General features: G+C 43.7%; 2 protein-coding genes across 8 annotated transcripts in view; both read right to left on the bottom strand.

Moving 5' to 3' along the window:
• KANSL1 (KAT8 regulatory NSL complex subunit 1) overlaps positions 1 to 3,008 on the bottom strand; it is a 100,736-nt gene extending 97,728 nt beyond the window's left edge. Inside the window, exons 1-2 of the mRNA XM_054801177.1 lie at positions 2,983 to 3,008; positions 2,181 to 2,344 (exon numbers count right to left, since the gene is read on the bottom strand). The gene's annotated coding sequence lies outside the window, so the exon portion shown is untranslated. The remainder of the gene's footprint in view (positions 1 to 2,180; positions 2,345 to 2,982) is intronic.
• Positions 3,009 to 7,210: 4,202 nt separating this feature from the next.
• The window catches only part of CDC27 (cell division cycle 27), a 31,778-nt gene continuing 13,564 nt past the window's right edge, over positions 7,211 to 25,424 (bottom strand). For 2 of the 7 annotated variants that reach the window (XM_054801197.1, XM_054801201.1), the window contains exons 7-19: positions 25,136 to 25,350; positions 24,327 to 24,441; positions 20,741 to 20,874; positions 20,215 to 20,314; positions 19,347 to 19,554; positions 18,341 to 18,513; positions 17,583 to 17,735; positions 16,116 to 16,324; positions 15,366 to 15,483; positions 14,159 to 14,287; positions 12,612 to 12,686; positions 12,193 to 12,373; positions 7,211 to 10,006 (exon numbers count right to left, since the gene is read on the bottom strand). In XM_054801197.1, the coding sequence (XP_054657172.1) occupies positions 9,924 to 10,006; positions 12,193 to 12,373; positions 12,612 to 12,686; positions 14,159 to 14,287; positions 15,366 to 15,483; positions 16,116 to 16,324; positions 17,583 to 17,735; positions 18,341 to 18,513; positions 19,347 to 19,554; positions 20,215 to 20,314; positions 20,741 to 20,874; positions 24,327 to 24,441; positions 25,136 to 25,350 (1,893 nt within the window). In that variant the 3' untranslated portion in view covers positions 7,211 to 9,923. Of the gene's footprint in view, positions 10,007 to 12,192; positions 12,374 to 12,611; positions 12,687 to 14,158; positions 14,288 to 15,365; positions 15,484 to 16,115; positions 16,325 to 17,582; positions 17,736 to 18,340; positions 18,514 to 19,346; positions 19,555 to 20,214; positions 20,315 to 20,740; positions 20,875 to 24,326; positions 24,442 to 25,135; positions 25,351 to 25,424 lie in introns of those variants that run through there. The other 5 variants (XM_054801198.1, XM_054801199.1, XM_054801200.1 and 2 more) reach the window with 5 other exon arrangements.

The raw sequence follows: 25,424 nt of genomic DNA, 5'->3' as shown, positions 1-25,424 counted from the left end.
AGCAGCCAGTCCCCCATTTCTGTGACCACCACCACAGCACAGAGGGCTTTGGAGCAGCAGAGTCTGCAGATTTCTCCCTGCGCCCATCAGATGTGACGGACCGGGCAGACTTTCCTGCTCCTCTGCTCCGATACACACTCCCTCCCCCCGCTTTGAGGAGCTGCAGGTAAAGAGCTTTATAAAACTCAAGGGCTGTAATGGAGTTGCTCTCTTCTAGGATGAAAAAGCATTGCAAACTGTGACAATATTAGGCACTAGAGTTTGAGCGCAAATCAGGGATGTGGGATACAACAGCATTCAAATACGTACAAATCCGAGGTTTAAAGCAATTGGCACAGGAACAGATGACACACTCATATGGCTCAAAAAACCCAAGGTCCAACTAGATCCTCACCCCAAGAAGCCAACACCTCTGAGCAAAAATGCAGAGCAGACACGACGGCTCGACACGACGACGGTCTGCACACCCTCCAGCAGATTTACGTGTGACCCGCTGCCACAGGCACACCTCCTTCCCCTCGGCTCCCGCAGCTCGTGGGAAGCGGGAAGGACCTGGTGTTATCCTCCCACGCACCCATCCCTGACCTGCTCCGCTGGAGAAAGCGAGTGTCTTCTGCACCCTCCCAAATCCAAAGCCGGGGTTCTCTCTCCCGCTGCCAGGCACAGGTCCGGGCTGCATGGCACGGGCACTGCCTGCAGTTTTCCCAGCCATCAGCACAACGATGACACTGTCTCTCCATCTTACAATGGCTTAAGCACTCTTAAATTTTACTTTTTTACTCTTCCAAGTCTTCCAGACTGAAGCACAAGGCTAAAGAGCTCATGTTTGGAATCAGAACATTTTGTTAGACAGAGCAACACCACCGTTGACTGCCACAGACCCTCATTAGTTGACACACGCACTGAAACAGCAGGGCTGACAACACCCGAGGGCTACACAAGTACCCACGCGGGTGTCAAGCTCCAAGCAGCCACAGGCTAAACCCTCATTTAGCCAATACATCAGCGTGAGGCGCTTCGGAAATAAGGACCAGTTCCCGGAGAAGCTATCTGCTGACTTCCCACCAGTTTCAGCAGGAGCTGTAGGAACACAGACTTCCAAGAAATTTAGCGATAACCCCCAAAACCTCTAACAGGGAGCTTTAATTCCTTTTTAAAGCCCACATAACAACTGTTATTATGTGTACAAAGAATAAGAGCCTTAACTGTTGTGTTAGCCAACTGGAGATCAGATACCAGAGCAGATTTGTCTAAGGTCAGTGTGAAAGGATCGGGTAAAGATTTTTGGTTTTCCCATTAGAAGAGAATTTGTATAAATTCAGCCTCCATAATTGGCCTAAAGTCAGGCTGCTTTGGCTTGTAGATTTAGGAAGAGGGAAATATCCTTCCCTTTAGCGCTTCTCTTTAGGTTTTATTCAGCTTCACAGAACCTGACTGTTGTACTTAAGCGTTTAGGATGCAATTCTTAACCTGTAATAACATTAGCAAGATAAGAGGTGACTTTTCAGAAGAAGCATCAGCAAACCCTGGCACCCTCTGCTCCAGAACCAGAAGCACTACAGCCACCTCACACCTGACGAAGCCAGAGGCACGGAAACGCGAGCATGAAAACCCAGGTTTAGACCTTCAGTTTTCACGGGCAAAGCCAAGACTACTCCGACAGGTACGCGCAAAACTCTCTGGATGTTAGAAGTACACACATAAGCCAGGTTATATCAGCAAGTAAGAAGGATCTGATTGATGTACACCTGCGGTTTAAGGATGCATACAATATGAGGGGAAAAAAAAAGGAGATCTTTCTTCTTCTGGGCAAGTCATACCTTGATGTCTCAATGGTGTTGCATACGAGGACAGGTAACACCAGCTAATACATACGCCCGCTCTCAAGAGGAGGCTACGCATCTCTTCACTACGTACAGGCACTGGAACGGTTTTGGAGAGACAAACACCTTGGACACACGGGATGAACCCACATTTTCAGCCGTGTTCCCAAACCTCCATTTTAAAGTTACGTCTTTGCCAAGAAACTACATGCAGGGCTCCAGACTCATCCTGCACCATCAGAAACTAAAACGCCGCCTGCAAACGCAACTCGGCACATCCAACCCAGCCAGTGTGGCGGTTCGCAAAACCCAAAGCTCAGCCTGACCGCGCCAGACGGGCAGAGGGGGAGACCGTACCTTGCCGGGCATCTTGGCCAGGCCCATCCTCACCACCTGCGGTCCAGGCGCTCAGCCGGCGGCGCGGGGAGGGCCTCCGGATCCGTCCAGCCTCCGCCGACGCCTGGTAGGTCTGTCTGCAAGTTTCTTATTTATTTACTTGAGGAGGTGGAAAAATCCGAGACCTGGGGAAAGAAAGGGCTGTCAGCTGAGGCGGGGGGGGCACAGCCTGCGCGACAAACGGGCCCGGGCCGCCCCGCAGCCCCCGTACCTCCATCCCGCCCCGGGCCGGCGGGGACGGGGCCCTGCAGCGCCCGCAGGCCGGGCCGGGGGTGCGGAGGCTGCCGCCCCCGGATCCTTCTAGAAGCCCCCCGGGCCCGGCCTCGCCTCCCCAGGCTAAAATGGAGGCCCGGGGCGGGGGGGGGGGGGGTCCCCGCTCCGCACGGAGCCGGCCCGGCCCCCCCCGGGCAGCGCGGCGGGGCGGAGCTCGCCCCGGGCCCTGCGGCCGGCCCACCCCCCCTCCACGGCGAGCCCCGGTCCCCAACTCCCCGGGCGGCCGCGGGAGGAGCCGCCGCCCCCCCCCCCAGCCCCGCCGCGGCCCGGCCCCCGCAGCCAAGTTGCGGGACGGCAGCGACGGGGAGGTGGGGGGGGGGGCGCTCGACTTGGCCTGGCGCTGCCCGCGGGCGGTGGGGGGGCGGGGGGCAGTGGGCCCCGCTCCCTGCCCTGCCCGCCCCGCTCCCTGCCCGCCCCGCACCCCCCCGCGCGGTCCCCCACCCCCCCCCCCCAGCCGCCCCGCACCGGCGGCGCCTCGCCCCGCACCTACCTGCGCCGCTCAACCAGCCTTGAAGTGGGGACCTTCCGCCCTCCCCCGCCCCCATTGGCTGAGCGCGGGGCATGGACCCGTCCCATTGGCCGCCGCCGCGTCAGTCAGCGCGGGAGGGGCGGGGCGGGCGGTGATTGATGCGGTGCCGCGGCTCGCCCCCTGCCCGGCACCCCCCGCACCCCGCAGCCCACCCCCCCCTTCGCGCCCCCGGGACCCCCCGCCCGGTGCTGCCCCCCGCCCCCCCAATCCTCTCTGCCCCCTCCCGCCCTCCCCCCCCCCCCCGCAGGTCCGGCCCGGCCCGGCCAGGAGGCCCCGGGCGCTGGGCCGCCTCCCGGGGCAGCCACGGGTCCGCCCGGGCCGCGGGACCGGCGGGAGGGGGGCGGCGGCGCGGGGGTGAGGAGGGGTGTCCGGCGGGGCACGGCTGCCCCGCAGGTGGCACTGGATCGCGACCCACGAGAGACGCGGGGCGTCCCGCAGGCTACAGGCCACTCGTGACCCGCGGGCGACACGGGGCTCACGTCCCACAGGTACCGAGGCACATCCGCCACGCGGGTGGCACCGGGCCCATATCCCACGGGTGACACAGGGCCCATATCCCACGGGTGACACGGGTCCATGTCCCATATGTGACACTGGGCCTGTGGCCCACAGGTGATGAGGGCTCCTGGCCCACAGGTGACACCCCCACCCGTGACCGTGCCTGGGCTGGCCCCGAGCCGCGCTGTGGCTCCACGGCCGGGCGCCCCTCGGGTCCCTCGTGAGCCACACGCTGCTGAACTCGGGGTCCCTTCAGCGTCACCTCCTTCCCCAGGCAAGGAACCCCCTTCCACTGGCTTCTCCTTCCGCCTGCTCAGGAGGGGAGACAACGGCGGAGCTCTTCTGTCAGTTGCTTCCACTGTTGCTTTTTTGTTGTTGTCTTTTAGCTTTTATCCCAGTGACAGGCTGGGTTTAATTCACACAGCCACAACTCCACGTCCCGCAGGCCGAGAACGAGACAAACTCCTTTGCTTTTCGCTGGTGGTCCTTCTGTGCAACAAGAGTCGCTGTTTCCCTTTGGGATAGCGGAGCTGTGGAGAGGACGTCTGAGATGCTCCAGATCCATTGACGTCACAGACGACATCCTGATCCTCGATGCCCTGCTACCCCCAGGAATCCCCGGGGTGTATTGTACCATCGTAAAATATCCCCAACTGAGCGACGGTGGGTTCTGCTGGATGGATCAAAGGAGGAAATTCCCATTCCTGGCTCCTTGGGCAAGCCAAGCAGCGTTGGGTTTTAGCTGTGATTCCTTGCCCCTGCACCTCCCCAAAGTCCAGGTAGGTCCATCCGCTGGCCGATGCCGATGGAGGGAGAGACACCACTACGCCCAAAGGCTTTACGTGGGATTTGCTGAACGTGGTAACTCATCCAGCGTGGAGGGGCAGGAGGCTTCCTTCTCTGCCAGAGGATTACCACGCACGCGTTATTGCGTTATTAGATACGGTCTTTTCCTCTTCAGCAGGTATTTTCAGCTTTAGGGCCAAAATGAATTTTTCACCACCACTTCTGGCACAGGGAGGACACAGTGAGAACTTCTGGCCCTACTCAGTGTAGCAGCCAAACTCCTCTATTTTTAATTTAAAGTTCATAGATGCCCTAGACAGAGCAGCTGTATTCACCATCTCCCATGCAGACACCATCCTCTGCCTCCCCTTCCCCACGGAAGGTGATTTTCATACAGTGGTTACAACCAAGCTGTTCGTTCTGGTTATCCAGGAAAATCCAGAATAAGGCTGTATTCTGCAGACTATCGCCAGCGACACAGCGGATTGCCTTAATGAAGCATTTAAAAGCGAGTACGGTAGATGTGCTGCTCACCCAGGGCAATGGGTCCGAGAGAGAGAAAGACCCGCCAGAAAGTGCCTTTCCTAAATCTGTTGAGACACACGAGAAACCAAAAGAGGCAGAAAGTAGCAAACTAATCCTCTTGTCTTCTTAAGCTCGCTTTCCAAATGTCCCGACAACAAAGGGTTTCTGTTGTTCCACACATATGAACTGCTGGATTTTGGATCAGGAGATTTTTAACTGATAAAATATCTGAATGTAAAGATTGTCGGAAAGGAACTTGTGGCTCCTTTCTGGATGTGATTTCCTGGGGTTTTTTTGATAGAATTGACCTTCGAAGTGTTTTTTTTTCTGATCTGGGAGGTGTTTCTGATGCTTCCCTTATTGGTACCATTAAGATATTTGAAATCCTTCCTATTCTTTAAGGCTGAATAAAATGGTTTGGGCCAGGAGAGCAGGTCCCAGAGGAGAATGGGTCGGAGCATCGGGGGGGGGGCAGGACCCCCAGCCCCCAATGGATGGACCAGAAATGCAGCCAGAGCCAGGGACAAGACACGCGGGCACCGGTGGATGCAGAAGCCATCGGTGTCTGCGTTTGCCCGTGCTGCAAGGCTGCAGAGGCACAGGCGGTGGCTCTGATGAGCATCACTCCTGCTGCAGCCCTGAGAAACCCAGAAAAGCCCCAAATTGGCCCAATCCTGGGTGAATGTGACAGTTGGCTCTGGAGAGGGGATGGTCACTCAGCCCAGCTCCTACACATCACCTCGCTGTGCCCGCTCCCCCGTTTCTCAGTCTCACATCTCTGTTGTAGCTGCTGCAGCAACACCTCAGTCTTCTCCACCCTTCTCTCTCCTGTTTCCTCCTCCACAGGCTGTTCCAGGTCTGGCATTCCCGGTTTGTGGCTTTGCTCCATGACTCTGCCCAGCCGGATGCGAGGACACAGAGGCTGGAGAAGCGTTTGCTGTCTGGGTCTGGTGCTGCGACCCCAGGGAAGGGACCGGGTCCCCTCCTGTCCCTGCTCCCCCGGCTGCTTGCTGCTGCCGGATTTCAAAGCAAGGAACATCTCCTAGGGTTTATATAGCAGCTGGACCCAAACTGAGAAATCAGGTGCTCCACAAATACCGGTTCAAAAAGCAGATAGGCAAAAGAAGCAGAGGAAGTCTTATTCTCTGTGTTAACATAATTTTAAACCCCGCTCCTCTGAGGATCAGGAATACAGGGCTTCCTGGCTTAGGAACCCTGTTCTTCTGCTCTATTTTAAAAACATAAACCAGTGCCATCTCCTGGACCAGGTCTTGCTCAAATAAAGTCACTAACTTTGACACAGGTACAGAAAACAGGGAGATGATGCTGACGAACCACCGAATGAAGCATGACGCACAAGTAAGAAGCTGTAGGTGTTCATAAAGACCAACACCATTCCCAAGCTGGAAATCCCGAGATCCTAACAACTCCTAGTGTTTGCTGCGTTGCTGTGATTCAGACACAGAACAAAGTATTGCAGCTTACAAGTCAAATTTCATTAATGCTTTGCCTTTCTCCAGAGACATCTAAAGCTCAGCCTACCATTAACAAAGCTGCGTTTCACCGCTAGGAAGCGTACAGCCTAAGTCACCCGGATTTGAGCCGACACAGAGAAACCGCAACCGAGACACAGGAAGAATAACTTGGCACTCGCTGCCACGCGTAAAGCAGGGCGGGAAGTCAGCTACAGAGAATTTAACTATGGGATTGCAATTGTATGTACAAGCATAAAAATCCAAGATTAAAAGATAGATAGGAAAAAAAAAAGGGGGGAGGTAACTAGGTGGAGGAAAGGGTTCAGTGTCACCTTTACAGCCAAACTTGGCTCTCAAAAAAAATTACTGGATTAGGTTAATATAGCAGACAAAAATGAGCACTAAAAGCTTTAATCCAAGATGACCGTATACACAGCAAGAGGAATTCTACACAGCTGTGAGCCTCAGCCTTCCTAGCAAGTTTTTCCTTCAAGTCTGAAAGTCTAGCAAGGTCTGTAATCCTTTCTCTGCTGAGCTGACAAGAGTTGCAGCCACAAACGAGCTGCTACAGAAGGCAGAATAAAAAATAAAAATACAAAAAAGAAAAATCTACTCCATACCTGGGAGCTTATCGACTGTCCTGTTGAGCTGCAGGATGCAAGTCAATGATAAACAGAAGCATTTTTGGAAGCCTCGCTGCATGCCCCCCAACACACATCACCCAAAATTCCAGCCCAGAAAATACGCTCGCAGCCTGCGACAGATTCTTGGGTGACCCCACTGGACAGAAAACAGCCCCCACGTACCCCAAGGAGCATCCTTAAACCTCCCTCCAGCTCTGCCACGCTCACCCACCTCTGGAAAGATGGATCCCAACACTGATCCAAGGGACCTGGGGATAAGCCTGCTTTTAAAAGTAGTTTATTTGGATTTTCCACATCCTTTAATGAATCGCAAATATATTAACAGAAAAGACTTTTTTTTTCCTAAGACTGTACAATTTTTGAAATAAAAAGTCAGGAAAAGCAAGAAGAAAAAAAATAAGAGAAAGACAAAATACATTGTTTCAATGCAAATAGTACACACCACACCCACACTTTGCATTTTTCCATAGTTTTGTTGTAAGAAAATGACAGTTCCCTAATTCCATTCAGTGAACACACTTGCTCTAACCCAGCTGCCAGAGTGCCTTCATGCTTGCCATCCTTCTCCCTGCCCCTCTTCAGAGGGAGCACAACTTTACTGGTTAAATACTAATTTTGCGTATCTATTTAGAAGGTAAAATAGCAGCACGGTCTAAATATTACTTGAGATTATTGGGGGGAAAAAAGAAAAAAATCACTTGAAGGTATGATGTACATGTAAAGCAAGGGAGAGGTGTAAGTACTAAATCCTCCCAGGAAGCATGAATATCCTTTTAACATCCCAGCTGAATTAAAAGCTCTTTCCAGGGTGGTGAAAATTTTACTTAAAAATTGTGAACAATTTTTAGAGAACAAAATAAAAGGGAAAATACCCACCTAATTTCCCAGCTCTCCAGTCCCAGTTAAACAGCAGCATTTGTTATGGAAAAACTCGAGAGTGGCACCTGCTTATGTCTGCTTTTTGCTTTAAAAATATGTTGGGGACCAAAATGAAGCCAATTAACATGTTAATTAGTGGTCTTTGCACCAGTACTGCCTCTAGACGTGGTGCAGAGGTGCAGGGATGCACCGGGAAGCTGCGGCTGGATGGGAAAACCGTGTCAGGACCGACACGGGTAACTCCAGAGCACTGCAGATGCAGATCAGCTCTGGGGAAAGCCGAAACTCAGGGAGGACTCGTCAGGAAAGGGGAATCGCCCCAGAATATCTATCACCACAAAAAGCTGTGCAAGGTTCGGTACGCTCAAGCCAGCTGAAACGCATCATGATTTTGTGGTCAGTTCAGCAACCTTCCAGACGCAAGCTGATGGGAAGAACGTGGCAGAGGCACAAAGCTCCTTTAATATATTATCATTCCTCAGATTTTAGAAATTCCTTTTCAAGCTATTAGGGGAGTTTAAGCCTATTTTTCACTGCTTAGCCTCCTACTTCCAAAAAAAACCCAAAACCCACCACCCCACCCCAAAACCTAGAGAATTATATTTTTGCTCAGCACTTGCGGATTATTTTTCATATGATAAAGGTGTCCATGGGGCTCAGGACCAGCAAGGAGCTGTGACAGAAGAAGTGTAAGACAAGGACAGAATTTAAAAAAAAAAAAAAAAAAAGAAGTTCTAAAGGTAACTAAGAGAGCCCTAAAAACCAATACATAAAAAAATTAAGACTGATCACAACAAAGATGTTGCTATGAAATTTATATCATTCCCAATTTATTATGCATAAATTGCTCTTTAAAACTGTTATATCATACACTTTCTTTATCATCACTGCATAAAGGGCATCAGTTGCTGCTACAGAGTAAGGTAATTTTGCACTTGTTAACATGGCATAGCTTTCTTCTCACAGAAGCAGCCTCTGTAGAAGAGGAAAGTGTTCCTAGAGTGAGAATCTTAAAGAGGAACTTAAAAAAAAAAAAAAAAAAGAGGAGAAAGACAGGTAATTCCGCATTTTTGCATCCTGCTTGGATCATACTTTACAAAACAGTTTTAAAAAAGATACTAATCTTAGACAATTATTTGATGCGTTTGACTGTAAGGTTCCGATTGTATTAAGGCTTCCACGGTCTTCCCCATCTATCTGCTTAGAAACATGCAGTCACTCTGGATCAAGGGTTTGAGGTTTTCACATTACGGTTGCTTCTACATTTCTCTCTTGATTTTTGCCCTTTATTAATTTTTATTCTTAAAAGGGGAAGAACAAGTCAAGGGGTGTATGAAAAACAAAGTAAGGTGTTGCTGACTTTGAAGTACAAAGTAAACACTGACCTTTCCGAAACTAGGTGAATAAATTAATTCTTGGTTAGAACATGAAAGCATTTCATGAAAGCTTTGATTCAGCAATGTGATTCTCCTGCTACATTTCCACTCCTGCAAGTTTGTGCTCTAAGTAGGGACACCAGGATGTTTTACGTAGTCTGACACGCTCCCAGTCCTGAGCACATGCATTGTTTGTTCACTGGAGACTCTGCAGCTTTAAGGTCATTTACATTCCCTGGCATTTAAGTTACACTACAATATGCAAAAGTCTTAACAGCCTGCATTTGTCAACACTGTCCTTGAACTTGGAAATGAGGTTCAGCACTCTGCTTACCAAGAAAGAACCAAACTAAGACACATTTCTGGAAAAAGAACAAGACACTGCTTCATTAGTACTATCCCCACATCTACTGGCTTCGTTACAGCAAACCACAAGTCTTTCTTCCATGATATTTTTCCAGCAGAGGGGAGTCCAAAAATAGCATTTCCTTCTCAGTCACTCTCATAAACGTGTAAGAGCCAACCAGTCAGACTCAGTAGCAGCTGAATATTGCACTGCCATTAACCCTGCGTACAGTTTAAGTCCAAGTGGTGTACTCATGGTGTCAGTGGAGAATAATGACAATGCTGGCTCAGTGATGTGAAGACCCAGGATGCGAAGGAAGGGGAGAACACAACAGTACCAGTCACACTCAAGCTCAGATACAGGCTTTTGGAGGTTAAAATTCATCACTTTCAACTGCGTGGAGCTGTGTGTCATCTGCATCCGTCATGCTGCTCTCTTGGGATTCATCTGTGCCGACTTGAAAAGAAAGAGAAATACAGAGTAAACACTCCCAGGCTCCTTCACTACAAAGGTTTGCCCGCAATCAACTCCAGCAGCAATGAGTTTGGGCTTCCCCTCTACATGCACTCTAAAGCCACACGGCTTTTCTTTCTCCTTCTAATACACTGACCCCTGCCAGCTTAACAAAGTCTAAATAAATGCATTTAGGAAGGAATTAACATGAAGAACTATTAACGAGATGTGCCGCCTTAGTCATCTGCTGTTAGAGACCTGAACTCTGACACCATGGCAGGTAGGGACTGGTACGGAGGGTTCCAAAGTTGCCTTAGGAGCAATTTACCCTTCCCACTCCTTCAAAACATACCAGCTGCCCAAAATACTCACGCTAGTTACCCACTGCATTAGTGCATTGTGACCACTCAATTTACAATCAAATAACAGTCAATTAGCAGTGCTGGGCAGCTTCTACTTGCTCCCCACTTCCGGGACAAAGAACACCGCTCAGCTCAGGCGATGGCTAGCCTACCTCCCAGGAACACTACATTCCCACTGCTATTTAAATAACGGGAGCAGGCTGCACACAGCATACAAGATAAATGTGTACATTCTGAGAGGCTACCCTTAAATATTTAACTTCTATGCTTGTTAAAAATTAGAACAAAGGTAAATATCTAATGCTTGTTGTTCTTCACACACAGGAACACAACTTGAGTCTGCTTTCCATAGCACAATTTAGCAGATTAGTTGTAAATTCCCAAATACCCAAGTTGTTTCATGTGGAGAAACACAGATGCCTTTTACTGTTTTAAAGCAAACACTTTACAGGTTTCTGTACAACGGCCACAGCCAGTCCCATGCCAGGCAACTTAATGCACAAAATGGCTTACACTAGCCAATGTATTAAAAACAATTTCTCCCTGTCCCCAGTACCACCTTAGTTTAGTTTAGCTTGTCTCATGTATCCTAAAAGAATTATTCAGCAGAGACCATGAAACTCTTCTACATTTTATCTGCAAAACCAGGGAAACTGCATTGCTTACACACAGCCTAACACTGTTTTGTTTACATTGTTGGACTGATTAAGTTGTTGGGGTTTTTTTTGGGTTGGTTTTTGTTTGGTTTTCGTTCTTTTTTGTGTGTGGGTTTTGGGTTGTTTTGTTGGGTGGTTTGTTTTTTTTTTTTTTTTTGAGGTGTGGGGTTTGGGTTTTTTTTGTACTGGTTGGGTGTTGCTCAGCAGTTCAAGTGCTCTGTCTCCATCTTCTGGAGAGAACCATGCTCAGCCCCAGTGTTCTAAGCCCAACTACAACAGCAGGGAGAGAAAAACTCTTTAATGCTTTGGGAAGTGCAGCACAGGGTATGTTTCCAGTATTAAAACACACACAGGGATCAATAAAAAAATTGATGTGATATGCGGTAGGAAAAATGTGACAATTTTCAGCTGAAGATTTAGAATTGCAGAACATAGCATATGTCTATTAATAAAAATCCAAACCCTGCTTTTTCTTCTTTGGAGGGAAAGAATTAAATTGCTTGTTAGTATTTACCTTCTACCACTATTTCAGCCTGCATCAGAGAGGTCAGTATTTATGACTACTCTTGCTTCACACAGCTACTCAGCTTCATGGAATTTAAGCTCATCATAAAAAGTTGAGAGAGAAAGAAGAGAAACCCAGGCCATTCCTTTTTGTGGATTATTCTTAAGTGGTATAATGGGAGTGGTTTATTTTCTCGTGATTCAAATGAAATGGCTTCCGTGACTTTTATCAAAATTTACCTTTTATGTTTAGCCAACCAAATATTTTTACCCAACATCCAGTTTAACTTTTGACAAAGCCTCTACAGACAATTTCAGTTGTCATCCAGTTACCCTGAAATGATCTGACACTTCTATGAAGGAAGCTTTGCAGCTCCGGGAACATATTGCTCTCCTAGGATCTATTAGCCAACCATGATTTGTATGAATTTACAGTAGTCATTATCTCTGTCTTACTCCATCTACAGATTCTAAAGAAGTGTCACAATCCTTTATTTCATGCTCACTGTAGGAAACACAAGTGAATTCTTCTGAATGAAGAGCCTCTGGAGTTCTTACTTGCCAAGCAGTGATGTTGAGCAGTATGTTTCACTTATTAAACCTGGGATTCTTCCTACTACTTAAGTGGAAATACCTCCCTGACTGACAAAGGGTTGGAAATACAAACCTGATTCATAGGGGTAACATTCACTGATTTGCTCCTCTTGAGTTATTGGTTCCTCATCATCTGGAAGGTAACGTTTATCAATGGCCTCTTTAATCTGGTTATTGGCTCCTTTGGGATCTAAGTCCATTGCCCATGAGAAATTCATTAGGGCCAAATGTGTTTGACCCAGTTTTTTATAAACCTAAAAATAAAAAGCATAGAAGGCTACATTTACATGAAGTTGCTACTTGAAGGTTTGGACAACAAACAGACCGAGTCAAAGTTAACCAATATTTTATGAAAAGCAGTGGAGGGTAGATATGAAAGGTTTATTATAGAAGTCCCAAGGGAAACAGCACATCTGTGTAGAAAGAGTGAACAAGTGGTTCTATTTAAGACTCAGAAATAGGAACTTACAGTCACAGTTACGTTTTACCTACCTTTCCTATTAAAAAGTAAACAAGAGACTCTTTGGGAACAATCTGTTTCAGTTCTTCAAGTTCTTGTAAAGCAGACTGAAAGGGGAAAAAAGAGCTTAGTAAGCACAAGCTAGCTGTCTGCAACCAGTTAAGACATCAGTAAACATCATTTAACTGTGACTTAGCACTAACGTAAAAAAACCCCCCAACAACCTGGCATTTACATACAGTATATTCCATCAAGAACAACAGTACCACCTCATGAGAAGCATCTAAAATTCCTTTTACATTAGTTTCTCATTTCAGGATTGTAGCATATTATAGCCCCATTGTTACAGAAATAGAACAAGTTTATTGGTCTCTGGTCTCCTACAACATATCTAACAACTCTGACATCAGATGCCCCTGTTGTCCCCAGCAAGGCGTAAGAGCATACTTCCAGTGGGCACTTCCATCAGTAAGCGAAGCTTCTCAAAAAGAATACTGATGTATTTTATGCTGGATGTGCTACTCCCAAGCCTATGCTTTTGAAAGGTTCTGGTTTTAGATACGTGGACTTTTACAAATGATGACTGTGTTTATATTAGGCATTTGAAGTCCAAAATATTTAGTGAAATTTCTACTTTAATTTTAAACTCATTGTTGACACTGGAGCAATTTATTCTGCTGTGACAGTAACCTGGCATTATTAATAAATTTACCTAAAAATATTTAGTCTGCAGTTAGAAATAAACATTGGTTTTAGTTATAAAAACTTGCATTAAACCCTCTAAAACTTATTAACGTGAAGACAATTTCAAGTTAGGGCTTGCTACATAAATGGAAATGTAAACCTACATTTATTTACCTGACACTAGCCAAATTTATCACACCATCAAAATGCTCTTAGTAGTGGTGCTGGAAACCAAAACATTTCATTAAGTTTTAAGTAGTTTATGTGACCAGTGTAACTTTAGTCTTACAAGTCTCAGCCTGATAAAGAAGAGAGTCCAAGTGTTTTATTTGCTACAACATCACTTCACTGTGGTCAAATTCCTTCAGTAGCCAGAGGACAACAGTCACTGGGAAGACAGATCCTAAGCAGGGTACAGGTCAGCAGAGGATCAGACCAAAATTGCTTAGCTGCTTAATTTTCACTAAACACAGCCTTTGAAATAGCTGCTCCTTATTGCTGTCACTGGTTATGGGGCAGTTTGCTGAGCCTTTTTTTAGTAATTTAGTATAAACTCGTGACAATATAGCCACACGTCAGTGACAGCTGCAATAATTTCCCCTTCTTTCCATTCTTTTTCCAGGGTCAGACAATAATAATAATAAGCATCACCTGTTGGTCCCAGATTTTATAACAATCAAAAAATTTTAATGTAGTTCCCTTGCTGAAGGTGGCACTTGTCAAAGCAGATGCTTGATGTTAGCCTCTACAAGACAGGCCGATGTCCCTGGCTCTTCCTGCAAGCCCTGATGCTACCCAGTGTTAATCTGCAAGCATTTAGCTTCCAGTGCATCCCCATTCCCAGCTACAGCAATTTAAAGATAACTTAAGATTTGGTACACGTAGACAACCTTACCTTGTATTTTTCATTTGCAAATAATACAGAAGCTCTATGGAATTTGCATAACGGGTTCTTGGGGTCAATGTTAATAGCTTTGTTTAAAGTATCCAAAGCCTTTTCAGATTTTTTCAGTGCGTGTTGAACCTATCGCAGAAAGAGAGAACAGTTTTAAGAGGGGAAAGTAACAACCCATCTGCCAGACAAGGACAAATCCATTTGACTACATTTACTTACAATCTGTTCCTTTAAAAAAAAAAATATTTGTCCAATTCCAGACCAAGTCTTAACAAGCTTTCTTACAGGAAGAAAACTTCACCTCATCTTGTCTCCACCTCAAAACCTTCTCCCCACCCAAAGGCTTACAGAAGTCATCTAACCTTTGGCCAGGAGTAAACTCAATGCCTTTCTCCGTACATAAGTGAGAAGCAGCTGCTATCCCTGTAGTATTTGACACAGCTTTGCTGCCACGTAGGAGGCAAATGAATGCCAGTAGCTAACAATCCACCACGCTTACAGCCTTAAGTCACCATCATGACTATTCGAGAACTGCTTCCCAACTTTGTAAGCAAGCATTCACTAGAGCAAGGCTACTGTTTTTTTGAAGACTGTAGTAGCAGATGGATAATGACCAACTTTTCAAGTAGCCCTGTAAATTTAATTGAACGGATGGCGGTTGAAGTAGCTGCCTGCTACTTAAGTTAACTTGGTATAAAGTTGCCTAGGAAGTTGTCACATCTACAAGTGACTGGAGTGAGGGCAATGCAGACATACAGCCAGGACAAAAGTCTTGCACTCTGAAAGGTGAGGTGAGTGCCTTCATATTTTATAGAACTGGAAGTGGTGGTCCAAGTGCATACAGTAGCAGTTGAAAGCCACTTAATTTCTTATGTATTAAGTATAAAAAGCCCTATAAATACTCTGTATGCAGATACTAATGTGAACAGTCTCAATTTTCATATCACTGCTGTTTTGGCTGACTCAAACATGACCTGATTGTATAATTTCATCACTGGCTAAGAGCTGTTTGGAGAGAAAGGAGGGTTTCTTTTCTGACCCATTAATCCTGTGGTTATTAATTCATATGGCACTTAAGATCCTCCAACAGGTACTCTGAAACTGTTGGGCTTTTTTTGCTAAAAACATTAAGAATGACTTTTCTACTGCAAACAAAGTACAGAAGCAGATTAAAACACAAGGGTAGAGTCAAGTGCAATCTACTTACTACTCCAATGTGACACAGTAAGACTGAGCTCTGAGGATTGATATCAAGTGCTTTCTGGAAGTGCATTTCTGCTAGACTGAATTTTTCCTGTTTGTAATAAATCATTCCCAACCCATACCTGCAAGCAGAAAAACAATTAAGTAAGACCATATTCTAATTAAACTAGTCTTTGTCAGTGAGTATGACCTGGCAGAAGTGGTCTATAGAATTGCCAGCTCCATCCAGGGTGGGAAGCTATGTCTAAAATTATCTTGAGTTTTTTTGCTTAATTGGGTATTTTGAAGAATTGATGTCCGATACACAGGAAGACTGGGTAAACAGCTACAAAGTAAAAGGCATACAAAAGTTTCTCAAGACTAAGTGACTTACACTAGCAGATCTAACTTTTACTGCTTCATGTATTTTTTTCCACAGAAAAAGCTGTAAGAAACTGACTGTATCCTAAGGTATAAAGGGGCAGATCTCTCATCTCTCCAACTACAATTGAAGAAAAATCAACTAGATGCATGAGGAGTGCCACACAGAACAAAATAGCTGGGGTAATACAGCCAAGATCATCTGTGGAAACAAAAAAGCTCCATTTTTTTTGCCCTCCTCCTGAAAGTAACTTGTTAATCAACAGATGAGACCCACATCTTCTGCAGAAATAGCTTTGCTTTCTTAGAGAGAGGAGTAGCAGCATCTGGAAGGTATTTCTCTAAAAGGACTTCTGTAACACATGCAATAGGAGGGGGATGAAGCAAAACTTACCATGCATTATAGTGTCTAGGGTTGACTCTGATTGCATTTCTAAAACAAGCTAATGCTTTGTCTAGTTCTTCTGTTAACACAAATTCATGCCCCAACAGGGTGTAGGCATAAGCATAGTTTGGATCAACTTGAATGGCTCTCTGGAAGAACTTGATTGCAATGTCATGCTCTCGTTGCAAGCTGAAACAGTTTCCTGCAGCACACCATGCCTAGTAAAAACAGCATTGCAAAATTAGCACATTTTTTACAACTTGGAATGACTAAGTTTGAGCTGAATAGATTTTTCCATACTGATTTACATAATTATATATAACTTTCTCCTAGATTAAAAAAATAATAAAAAAGTTAAGTCTCATTCCACAGAGGCTGGTAGGCCTAAATACACCTTATAGCTAGACAAGCTGAAATACAGAAATCAAGTAGCTAAGGACACTTAACGAGTTTATGCCAGTTAAATACTTTGATGACTAATGACTAAAGCTTTTGAAGCTGTTGAAAAGGCCAGAAATAAAACATCTTAGATATCTATGAATAATGAAAGGGGACACGGTACATTCACTTTCACTCTTCAGCTCCCTCCAACTGGCAAATCTGGAATCTACGGCGTAATTTTAGCAGCAACCTCCTCTTTCCCTCCTGCTCAGCAACCAGCATCGAGATCGTAAAGCATCACAGCCCGGGGTCCCTTGCTTTTCCAAATTGTCAGCATCACTGCCAAATCGCATAACTGTTCTCCACTCCTTGTATTAGAATCTGCATTTTCTTCTCTCCAGATTATCTTACTACAACTCCCAATTGCTTCACTGGTTTTGATTTTCCCACTATTAGACAAGCTAACAAGACAACACGAACAGGATTGTCTCCTCCAACAAGAAGAAAATCTCAATATATCTACAGTTTTCTGAACTTTGTTAAGAACACGTTTATAAACACACACATCTATTACTTTTACTGTGGTGCCTATTAAAAGATGCCTGGCTTTTTGCGTATCATGACTTTATACCACCATACACTCTGCAGTTCAACAGAGTTTGGAATAAAAATGTACAACACTACATTTGAAAATAAATTCTAGAGCAAATATATTTTAAGTGCCAGTGAATTTACTGCAGCAATTAGAAGGTGGTACAGGAAAAAGATATTCCTTATCTGCATGTACCAGCAGCAGCAGGAGTGACTGACTAACCCCTGATCTTCCTGGATGAATGGTGCCAATGCAAATTTAAGTAACCATTAACAGATGAAATGTTTCAACCCGTTCCATGTAAGCTGATATTCTAATTCTACAAAGCCATTTCAGGCATCATCAGTTCAGACAGTCCTGCCACCTCCCTCTCAGTCTTACCACACAGTTCTCACAGCAGAACACACCTGAACTAGATTAAGAGTTCAGAGCTTTGCTCCAAATCATTGATTTTTGCCACATACAGTTACCCTCTTCTCATTCAACACCACATCATTTTATACCTCTGGTGAGTTTTTATCCATATCCGTCAAATCCTTTGAAAGAACTGAAAGGGCAACATCTTTCTGCAGATGCCACAGCGTAGTTGAATAGATCTCCATGCCTTCTACTCTGTAGTTTTCAATCCTCCTCACTTCTGAAAATATTCTCTCAGCCTAAAAACAGAAGTTAAATTTAAAACAAAACAAAAAAAAGTAAGAATAAAACAAAAGAGTATTTAAGAACTTCTGAGGAAATGGGCACATTGGCTATCAGGACAGCAGTGACAAGGAGAGCTGAACTGCTGGATTACCCTTAACTACTCGCTTCTGTTTCTGAAGCGGTTTGACATCGCCTCAGCTGTGCCAATGCGGCCATCTCTGAAGCTGCAAAGGAAACTAGGCTATTGATGTGATCTGTGTTAATTAAAACAGGTGAGAGAAGTTTTTGGTTTTAGAACCCAAAGTGTTTCAGGGATCTAACTTACAACATAGCAGTACAGTTACATCAGCACAGCTGCGAGTGAAGATGGGGAGAGGCAAGGAGGAGCACCTGATGGTTGGATGCAAGAGGAAATAACATTAAGAGTAACTCTTCAGCAAAGCTGAATGACTAGTGATGCAGATTCAAGATTTAAATCCATTTCAGGTATAACTTCTATGTCTATACAATTATTTCACCTGTAAACTTCCCATAGCTTTTGCAGGAAGCCTGCAAGTTTTGTGCAAAGCTATGCAAAACAAAAGCAAAAAGAGTAAGAACCAACCCACAGAGCTCCTACCTGCATATATTCTGCAAGTTCGAAGTAAGCTCTCCCAATTTGGCACAGCACCCAGCCAGTGTTGTAGTGGTGGGATGGTAAATGGCTTAAAATATTGATCGCTTCTTTGCAGTTGTACGAACACAAGGCTAAATAACCTTTCCCCATGTCACGAAGAAGGCTCATCAAACCTTCTAGGAGAAAAATACAATAAATACAAGTGGAAAAAGAAAGAGACAGCTAGAACTTATGTACTTGAAACTGCTAATCCCATAAGTTCTTCATTGTGGCAGGCACTGCTCCTGAATTCGCCTATGAAAATCATTCAGGAGTTCCCAAACACAGGCTTATACACTCTTAACTTAGGCATAATATTCTAAACATCAACCCCTGTAATAGAAGTCAGATAGTAACGACTTATTAAGCCAGCAACGGAATACTTGAGAACAGAGAAACTCTGAAGCTCAGGGCTACTGGAGTTTTGCGTTTACAGCAGCTATTCAAACATTTTGTTAGGTCTGAACACAGTTTCCACATGTCTGGTATCCATGGATACATCTCTTGCTGCCTGGAAACATTATTGAGCCAGAAGAGAGGAATTCAGCATTTTGTCTAGGACATTCTGACAATCTGAATAAAGACTTGTTTTTAAACAAATGGGAAATCTGAAGGAAGAACAGACTACATAAACCCAGTTTTGAGGGAAGATGACTGGGTTACTCGTAGCTCCTTTGAATCAGTTTCCAAGGATCTTGCCTGAAAATATTTTAATCATTAATAAGGATCAGAGCTTGCAATACATATCTGCTTACAACTAGTCACTTTAAATACAACTTACAAAGAACATGTGAAGTAATCTAGAAGATATTGGATTCAATTGGTTTTTAGAATTATACAAAGGTGATAGCTGCAGGCTAACTGAAACAAGAAAGAAGCAAACACTGGAGAAATTTTTTTTTTCATTCAACCTTAAAACACAGATATGCTAAGTTTTACTGTACTACAGTCCAAGAGAGTTCAAACAGACCTGCTGCTGCCTTCTGTAGCGTAAAAGCCTGGATCTGTGGTGCAACAGTGGAAATTTTCCCTTCTGAAATGATGGAAGAGTCCAGTTTGGTAATTTCCAAACCATCATTTAAGTTTGGTTGAGTTATTCCTCCCTTATTTGTTTTACTTTTTGTTTTTCTGTTTGGAATCTTAGGTGGAAATTTCATTTTTAATTTTTTGCTATTTTCCTGCAAGTAAAAAAAGTAGGAGTTACATACATAAGTCTTTTAAATTCAGATGACTAAACTTGGAAGTGAATTGTCACATTCATGCCTCTCTGCAGCGTTAACAATGATGCCCAGCTGTCTGGCTTTAAAACTAAGTGTACAGACACTTAGTAACTTCACTGAACCTTTAGTAGTTCATTTTTAAACAGCAAACATTCACGCCATCTAACTACAGTCCATGAGTATTTGCACTTTGGTTTCTGCTCCATTGTTTGAAGAGCAGAAAAACAATATGAAAACAACTTTGTTTTGGCAAAAAAACCCCAGTTTTTTTAATTGAAAAATTCATTTTTCAATAAACATATCTGAACAACCCAACCACTTGATAAAGTGGGTTGACAGCTAGCAGCACCACTGCATTTGTCAACCCAGTGTGTATCTTTGGTTTTGTTCATGATATTCTTCCTCATCCTATTTTAGTTGAGCACTCAAGAGCTTAAAAAAAATAACATGTTATGGCATCATGACATGTTTTGTAGAGGCAGATGTTTCATAAGTGCTGCTCATTATAGAACCTGTTCTTAAGCTGCTAGAATTGCTATGCACATGGGGAAATTGTTAGTCAGTGCAGCGGCATGGGTAAGAAAACCAAAAGTTTGCAAAATGCATAAAGTTTGTTACCTTTGTTGTAGAGCTATCGCTAGTAAACAGGCGAGAGCTTCTTCGAGGCAGTGCGTTTGGTGGAGCAGCAATTGTTGGGCTCAATACCTGAGGTGTCGTACTGAAAACAAACGGCACATTAATAACTAAAGTTCTTCACTCCATTTTTATTTAAAAAAAAGCTTTTACCTTTGTTTTAAACAAAAATGCTCAAGTGCTATAGCACAAATAGATTTATTTTCTTCATTCCTTGAAATAGGACTACCTGCTGCACGTTAAGAACACGAGCAGAATTTCCTTCCAGCTACTTTTTCATTTACCGATGAAATAGGCTGCAAAGGAGATTTTAAACAGACCGACCACCACGCACGAGCTTCTTAGTTACCCACTGCAGTTATTCTACCTAACAAAATATACACTTCTTCCTCATCCAAAGAGGAGTTCTGCAGGAACACTCACACAGGCTGGGCAAATAAAGCACCACATTCCTTCAAGAAAGGAGATGCAAATGGTAATACCAAGATGATATTTTTGTTTTTTCCCCTACCTTGTCTGTGGGCCAGAACTCTGTGTTTGTGCAACAAGAACTGGAGTGACTTCCCGGCTATTTCCACTCTGTGAGAAGACAGATTTTGTTCCAGCTTGGCTTATCCTGCTGACAGTCTGCATAACACAAAATTTCTACAGGTTTGTTATTATGTCACTAGGAAGTCTCAATCTCTGCTATATCAAACCAAATCCATTCTGCCTATCAAACACTGCACGAAGGAGGACAAATACAGGATAAATATAGATTCTTTCAATAAAGGATGAAGACCCTCATCCAAGGAAGGCCCATTGAACACATTTCTCTTTCTACCTGTTAAAAAACCAGTAACACTGAGTTTATGAACTCCATGCATATTATTTGAAAGATATAAAATCTCCATCTAGTGGCAAGAAACTATATGTTGATGTTCGTGCGAGAATAAAAGGGAATGAAAATATGTCGTATTTAAAGTTCCTTCTCCACAGAAAGTTGTACAAAATACAACCAACCATGGAAAGAAAAATATTTTTGAATGATATTACAATCACATCCAGAAGCCATTCACCGTTAACACCTCATTGAGGTGCTCACTGTACAGAATCTGAGCCTGCTACTCCCGTTTAGCATACCTGTTCATAGCATAAATCAGTATTTCGCAAATTAAATCATTACTGCATGAGCCTTTGCAGCAGATATAGAAAAAAACGCTTCATCAAAAAGGGACCTGCATTATGCATTGAAAGTTAATAGGCAGATACTGACAGTCGAGTTAACACGGAGCAAGTTACTACATGTCAGCTGAGCAACACTGTGCACATGCACACTTTCAGTACCTTTTATTTGCCACAGGTTACAAGCATGTAACATGACTTAGCACCAAAACACTCTTGTATCTTCATATGTCTTCAGAGAGCTAAAACATGCACTTCAATGCCTACCCTGGAACAGCTGAGGTGTGGGAATTTAGAGCTATGATAACTTGACTGTGAATCTGAGACCCAAGGAACAAGTTCAGACAAATTTGCTGTCCAATACGCAGACTTCCTGTAAAGGATTCAGAACAAGTCCTCCTCTCCCTGCTTTTTAAAGAAAGCTTAAACCCTATCCTTCTGCCCACTCCAGGAACACTAGCATTCAACTCTGATGGCTGTTTGGAAGAGATGTTCCTTAAGGCACCAGAAATCAGCAAGCAGGATCAATGACAGCACAAGCAACACCAGTTTATGCGTTATCTGACTTCTAATGTTTTTGTCCTTCCCTTCCTTTCTCAGTTTCTTTGTTATCAGAGGACACTTTAGGTAGCCAGGAAGCAAGCTTGCCCACTCAGGAAGCCTTTGGATCTATCCTAATGTTTCATTCATTTACGTAAGTGTTTCCTAGGAAACTGCCTCCGTTAAGTCATGCACATTCTAGCCACAGATACACTAAACCTTTTCTAAGTTGGTAATTTGAAGAGCAGAAGTGAAACTGGCCAAGTAATTACTTGCATTGGACAAAGCATGCATCAGAATTTGGAGCTGTTTATTAAAATGTATTAAATATTTGTGTTTAGGTAGTAGCACAGATGCATCTGGGCAAAAAGCATATGCATGGATTAGCAAGATTTACACCTCGGTGCTGTTGTGCCATACCTAGCAAAGCAACGCAGCAGCAGCAACTACGACTTGATTCCCCAAAGCTTTTCATCTATCATGCAGTACACACGTGAGATTAAATGAAGATGAGTACTACTGAAGAGCTGTACAAAGCTGCGCTTTGCTAACTATTTCATTTTTTCAGACTCATGACAATTTCCCTTCCTAAATATGCACCATCCACCACAAGTCAGTGTTTTCCACTACACCACGGAAAACTGGTTAGTCCTGAGCAACTACAGTATGGGAATGGGATCAGCCAGACGAAGCATACTTCTAGTCGACTCTTTTAGCACAGTCAAACCCCAGCAGAACAAAGGCAAAAAATAAATAAGGCAAGCAAGACTAAGAACTGATAGAAAGTGTTGCAGTAATGACACGTCTAGAGACAGAATACCATAATGGCTTGGGCAATGAAATTCCAGAGTTCCCAGTCACAAGCTTCAGAAGGCCATCCAAAGGAAAAGAGTTATCTGCTTACCAGCTTTTATTCTTTTACATACTGGGCCAATGAGAGAAGACAAACGCATTTTTTAACAACTCCCAATTTTCACTTACAGAATGGCACAGCAAGCTGAGCACCAACCAATTTGCCCAGAGTATCAAAGGTAGAAATTCAAGTTCTACTTTTTGAAGAATTCAACACTATTTGCACTGAGCTTTATTTTAAAAGAACTGGCCACCTATAAAACAGTAGCATCCCTCATGTAATTTCCAGATTTACTAAAAATACAAGGAAAAATCCTCAGGTTTTTTGTTTTTAGAAAGGAATAAGTGGTTCTTCAACTGTCACCAACATTCCACCTCTCATTTATCACTATGGCAACTATGGCAGTTTCTTACAGAGTAAAAAAGACAATTTTTCGTTTCCTCTACACAAGACGTAGGTGAGTGAAACAGCATCATTCTATCAGTACAGCCCTCCACAGACTACCAGCAGTATTTTAATTACCCAGATCTCCAAACTAGAATTCAAGAACTGCTTGCAAGAAAACAGTAGCTTCAGCTCACTTGAGGCTTCTAGGATTATTTGAAGTCATCCCTGAAAATGCATTAATTTAAAAAAACTCTTAAAGCGAAGACTCCAAGTTTGGACTGTCTTCAGACTCCACTTTGCACACTGAAGAGTTACGAATCCTTTGTTGTTTAGAAACCTTAGTGTTTGTACGTTCCTCTCTGATGGCAGGTGGACAGAAGATACTGCCCCTTCTTCAGGGTGCCTCTAGCAACACCAGCTAGGCAGTTTGCACATGCCTGTGCATTTTGGGTGGGGGGAAAAAGGGCTTATTTAGAAATAGAAGACTATTGCTTATAAAAGTTGAGAAAACAAAAATCTGTTGCTAGCCAAAGGAAGCGACACGATGAGCTGAAAATATTTACAACAGAGATGTCTTTACTTGAGATACAGTGTATTTTTTTCTTAGCTGAAAAGAAGATTTTCAAAATTAAAATAACAACTATTGAGGCTTTAGAAACCATTGTTTCAATGTAACAGGCTATTCTACAATTAATTTTAACTAACACTTCCGAAAACTCTAAAAAGTTTTGTCAGGGAAATACCTGACCAGTTGTAGTCAAATTAATCTGCTCCCCTCACCCCCAACCTCGCTAGCCTATAAATACGCATGAGCTGGTGAACAATATTTCACTGCATTAAATAATTGTTAGTAAGAGCAGATTTAAAAAAACCACCAAAAAACCCCACACTTTGTAGACAAATTAGACATAAATTTAATTCTCACTTAATTAACTCAAGCCATTTCCACAACTACAGGAGGCTGCAATCAGTTCTACACTCAAATTGTTTTTCATGACAAGTTTTGTAAACAGTGGATAAGTTGTGTTCTCCTCACTGTCAGCACAATTCAGCTCACGTACAATGTTTTTTATCTGCATTATGGCTTCTTCTTTAAAGTACACTGCAATGTGAAAGTCCTAGAACAGCAATCATGTTCTAGAATGCAAGATACCTTCTTTGAAGGTGCTCCTGTGGATGGCACATCAATTACAGAAGAAGAGTTCGTGTAGTTTTGTAAATATGATCCATCTCCAGGGCTTGGGGTTTCTAGTGGCAAAATTCCAAAGCTGAGAACAAAAAAAGGAAGGGTCAATGTCTGAATGTTAGACCACGAGAGTCAGCCTGATTCCGTGGTTAAAACAGACTCAGATGATAAACTTTGTTTCAGAGCTACTTCACTGATTTATGTTAACCCTCTAATATCTTACAACCCTCATCTATAAAAGACACTTCAATACAAAGTATTCTTATTTCCAAAATTGAGAAATACAGAACTTTATTTGTCTGCCTGCATAATAACTAACAGACACAGACCATCCAAGTATTAGTGGCTTGTAATATAACACTATTTCAACAAGATGGCATATAGGACAGAGCATGTATTTACAGGCTCTTTAGAAGAGAGCTCTTCTTCAAGGAAAGCTCTTAAACTTTATTATGAAAAGCTACTCTTATTCCTGAGAAGTGTATTCCTTTAAAGATTTTTTCCAGTGGGAACATCACAATAAGCAGTGTACTGAATCAACACCACTTCTAATCAAAAATACCAACTGCTTATGTTTTTTTAACAGGAGATTAACACCAGGACCAAGAGCAGTTACTGATGTCATTTAGCTTTTGCTTCTGCAGCATTATTTATAATATGCTATCGACATGCGTGTTCAAGTATGTTGTGCAGCACCAGACATGTTTCCTGTTTCAAATCACAAACATTATGAACAGCACAGCTGTAGACAGAAATCATCTATCTCAAGGACTTACCTTGGAGTTAGTGGGCTCAAAGCCGCAGGTCCCCCCAGTAAACTCCGCCCAGTTTTTGGTTTATTTTGAGCCTGTTTAGACAGTATGGCAGTTCCTGACCCAAGAGGGACTGCATCAGGTGAAATTACAGCTGAATCAATGTAAGACATAGAAGAATCAGTGTTCAAGGAGGAGTATTTTGAATTGGAGGATTCTAGGTTGATTCTGTTCAGCTCCTGAGAAATAGAAGACAGCTGTTAGATACTCACACAGTGTAGTTTCTAATTAGCATTTTTTCAGCTGGAAAGAC

The sequence above is a fragment of the Grus americana genome, chromosome 22 (assembly GCF_028858705.1).
Source record: "Grus americana isolate bGruAme1 chromosome 22, bGruAme1.mat, whole genome shotgun sequence".
Lineage (NCBI taxonomy): Eukaryota > Metazoa > Chordata > Aves > Gruiformes > Gruidae > Grus > Grus americana.
Note: the sequence above shows the minus strand (reverse complement) of the source record. Positions and strands in the feature narration are given on the sequence as shown.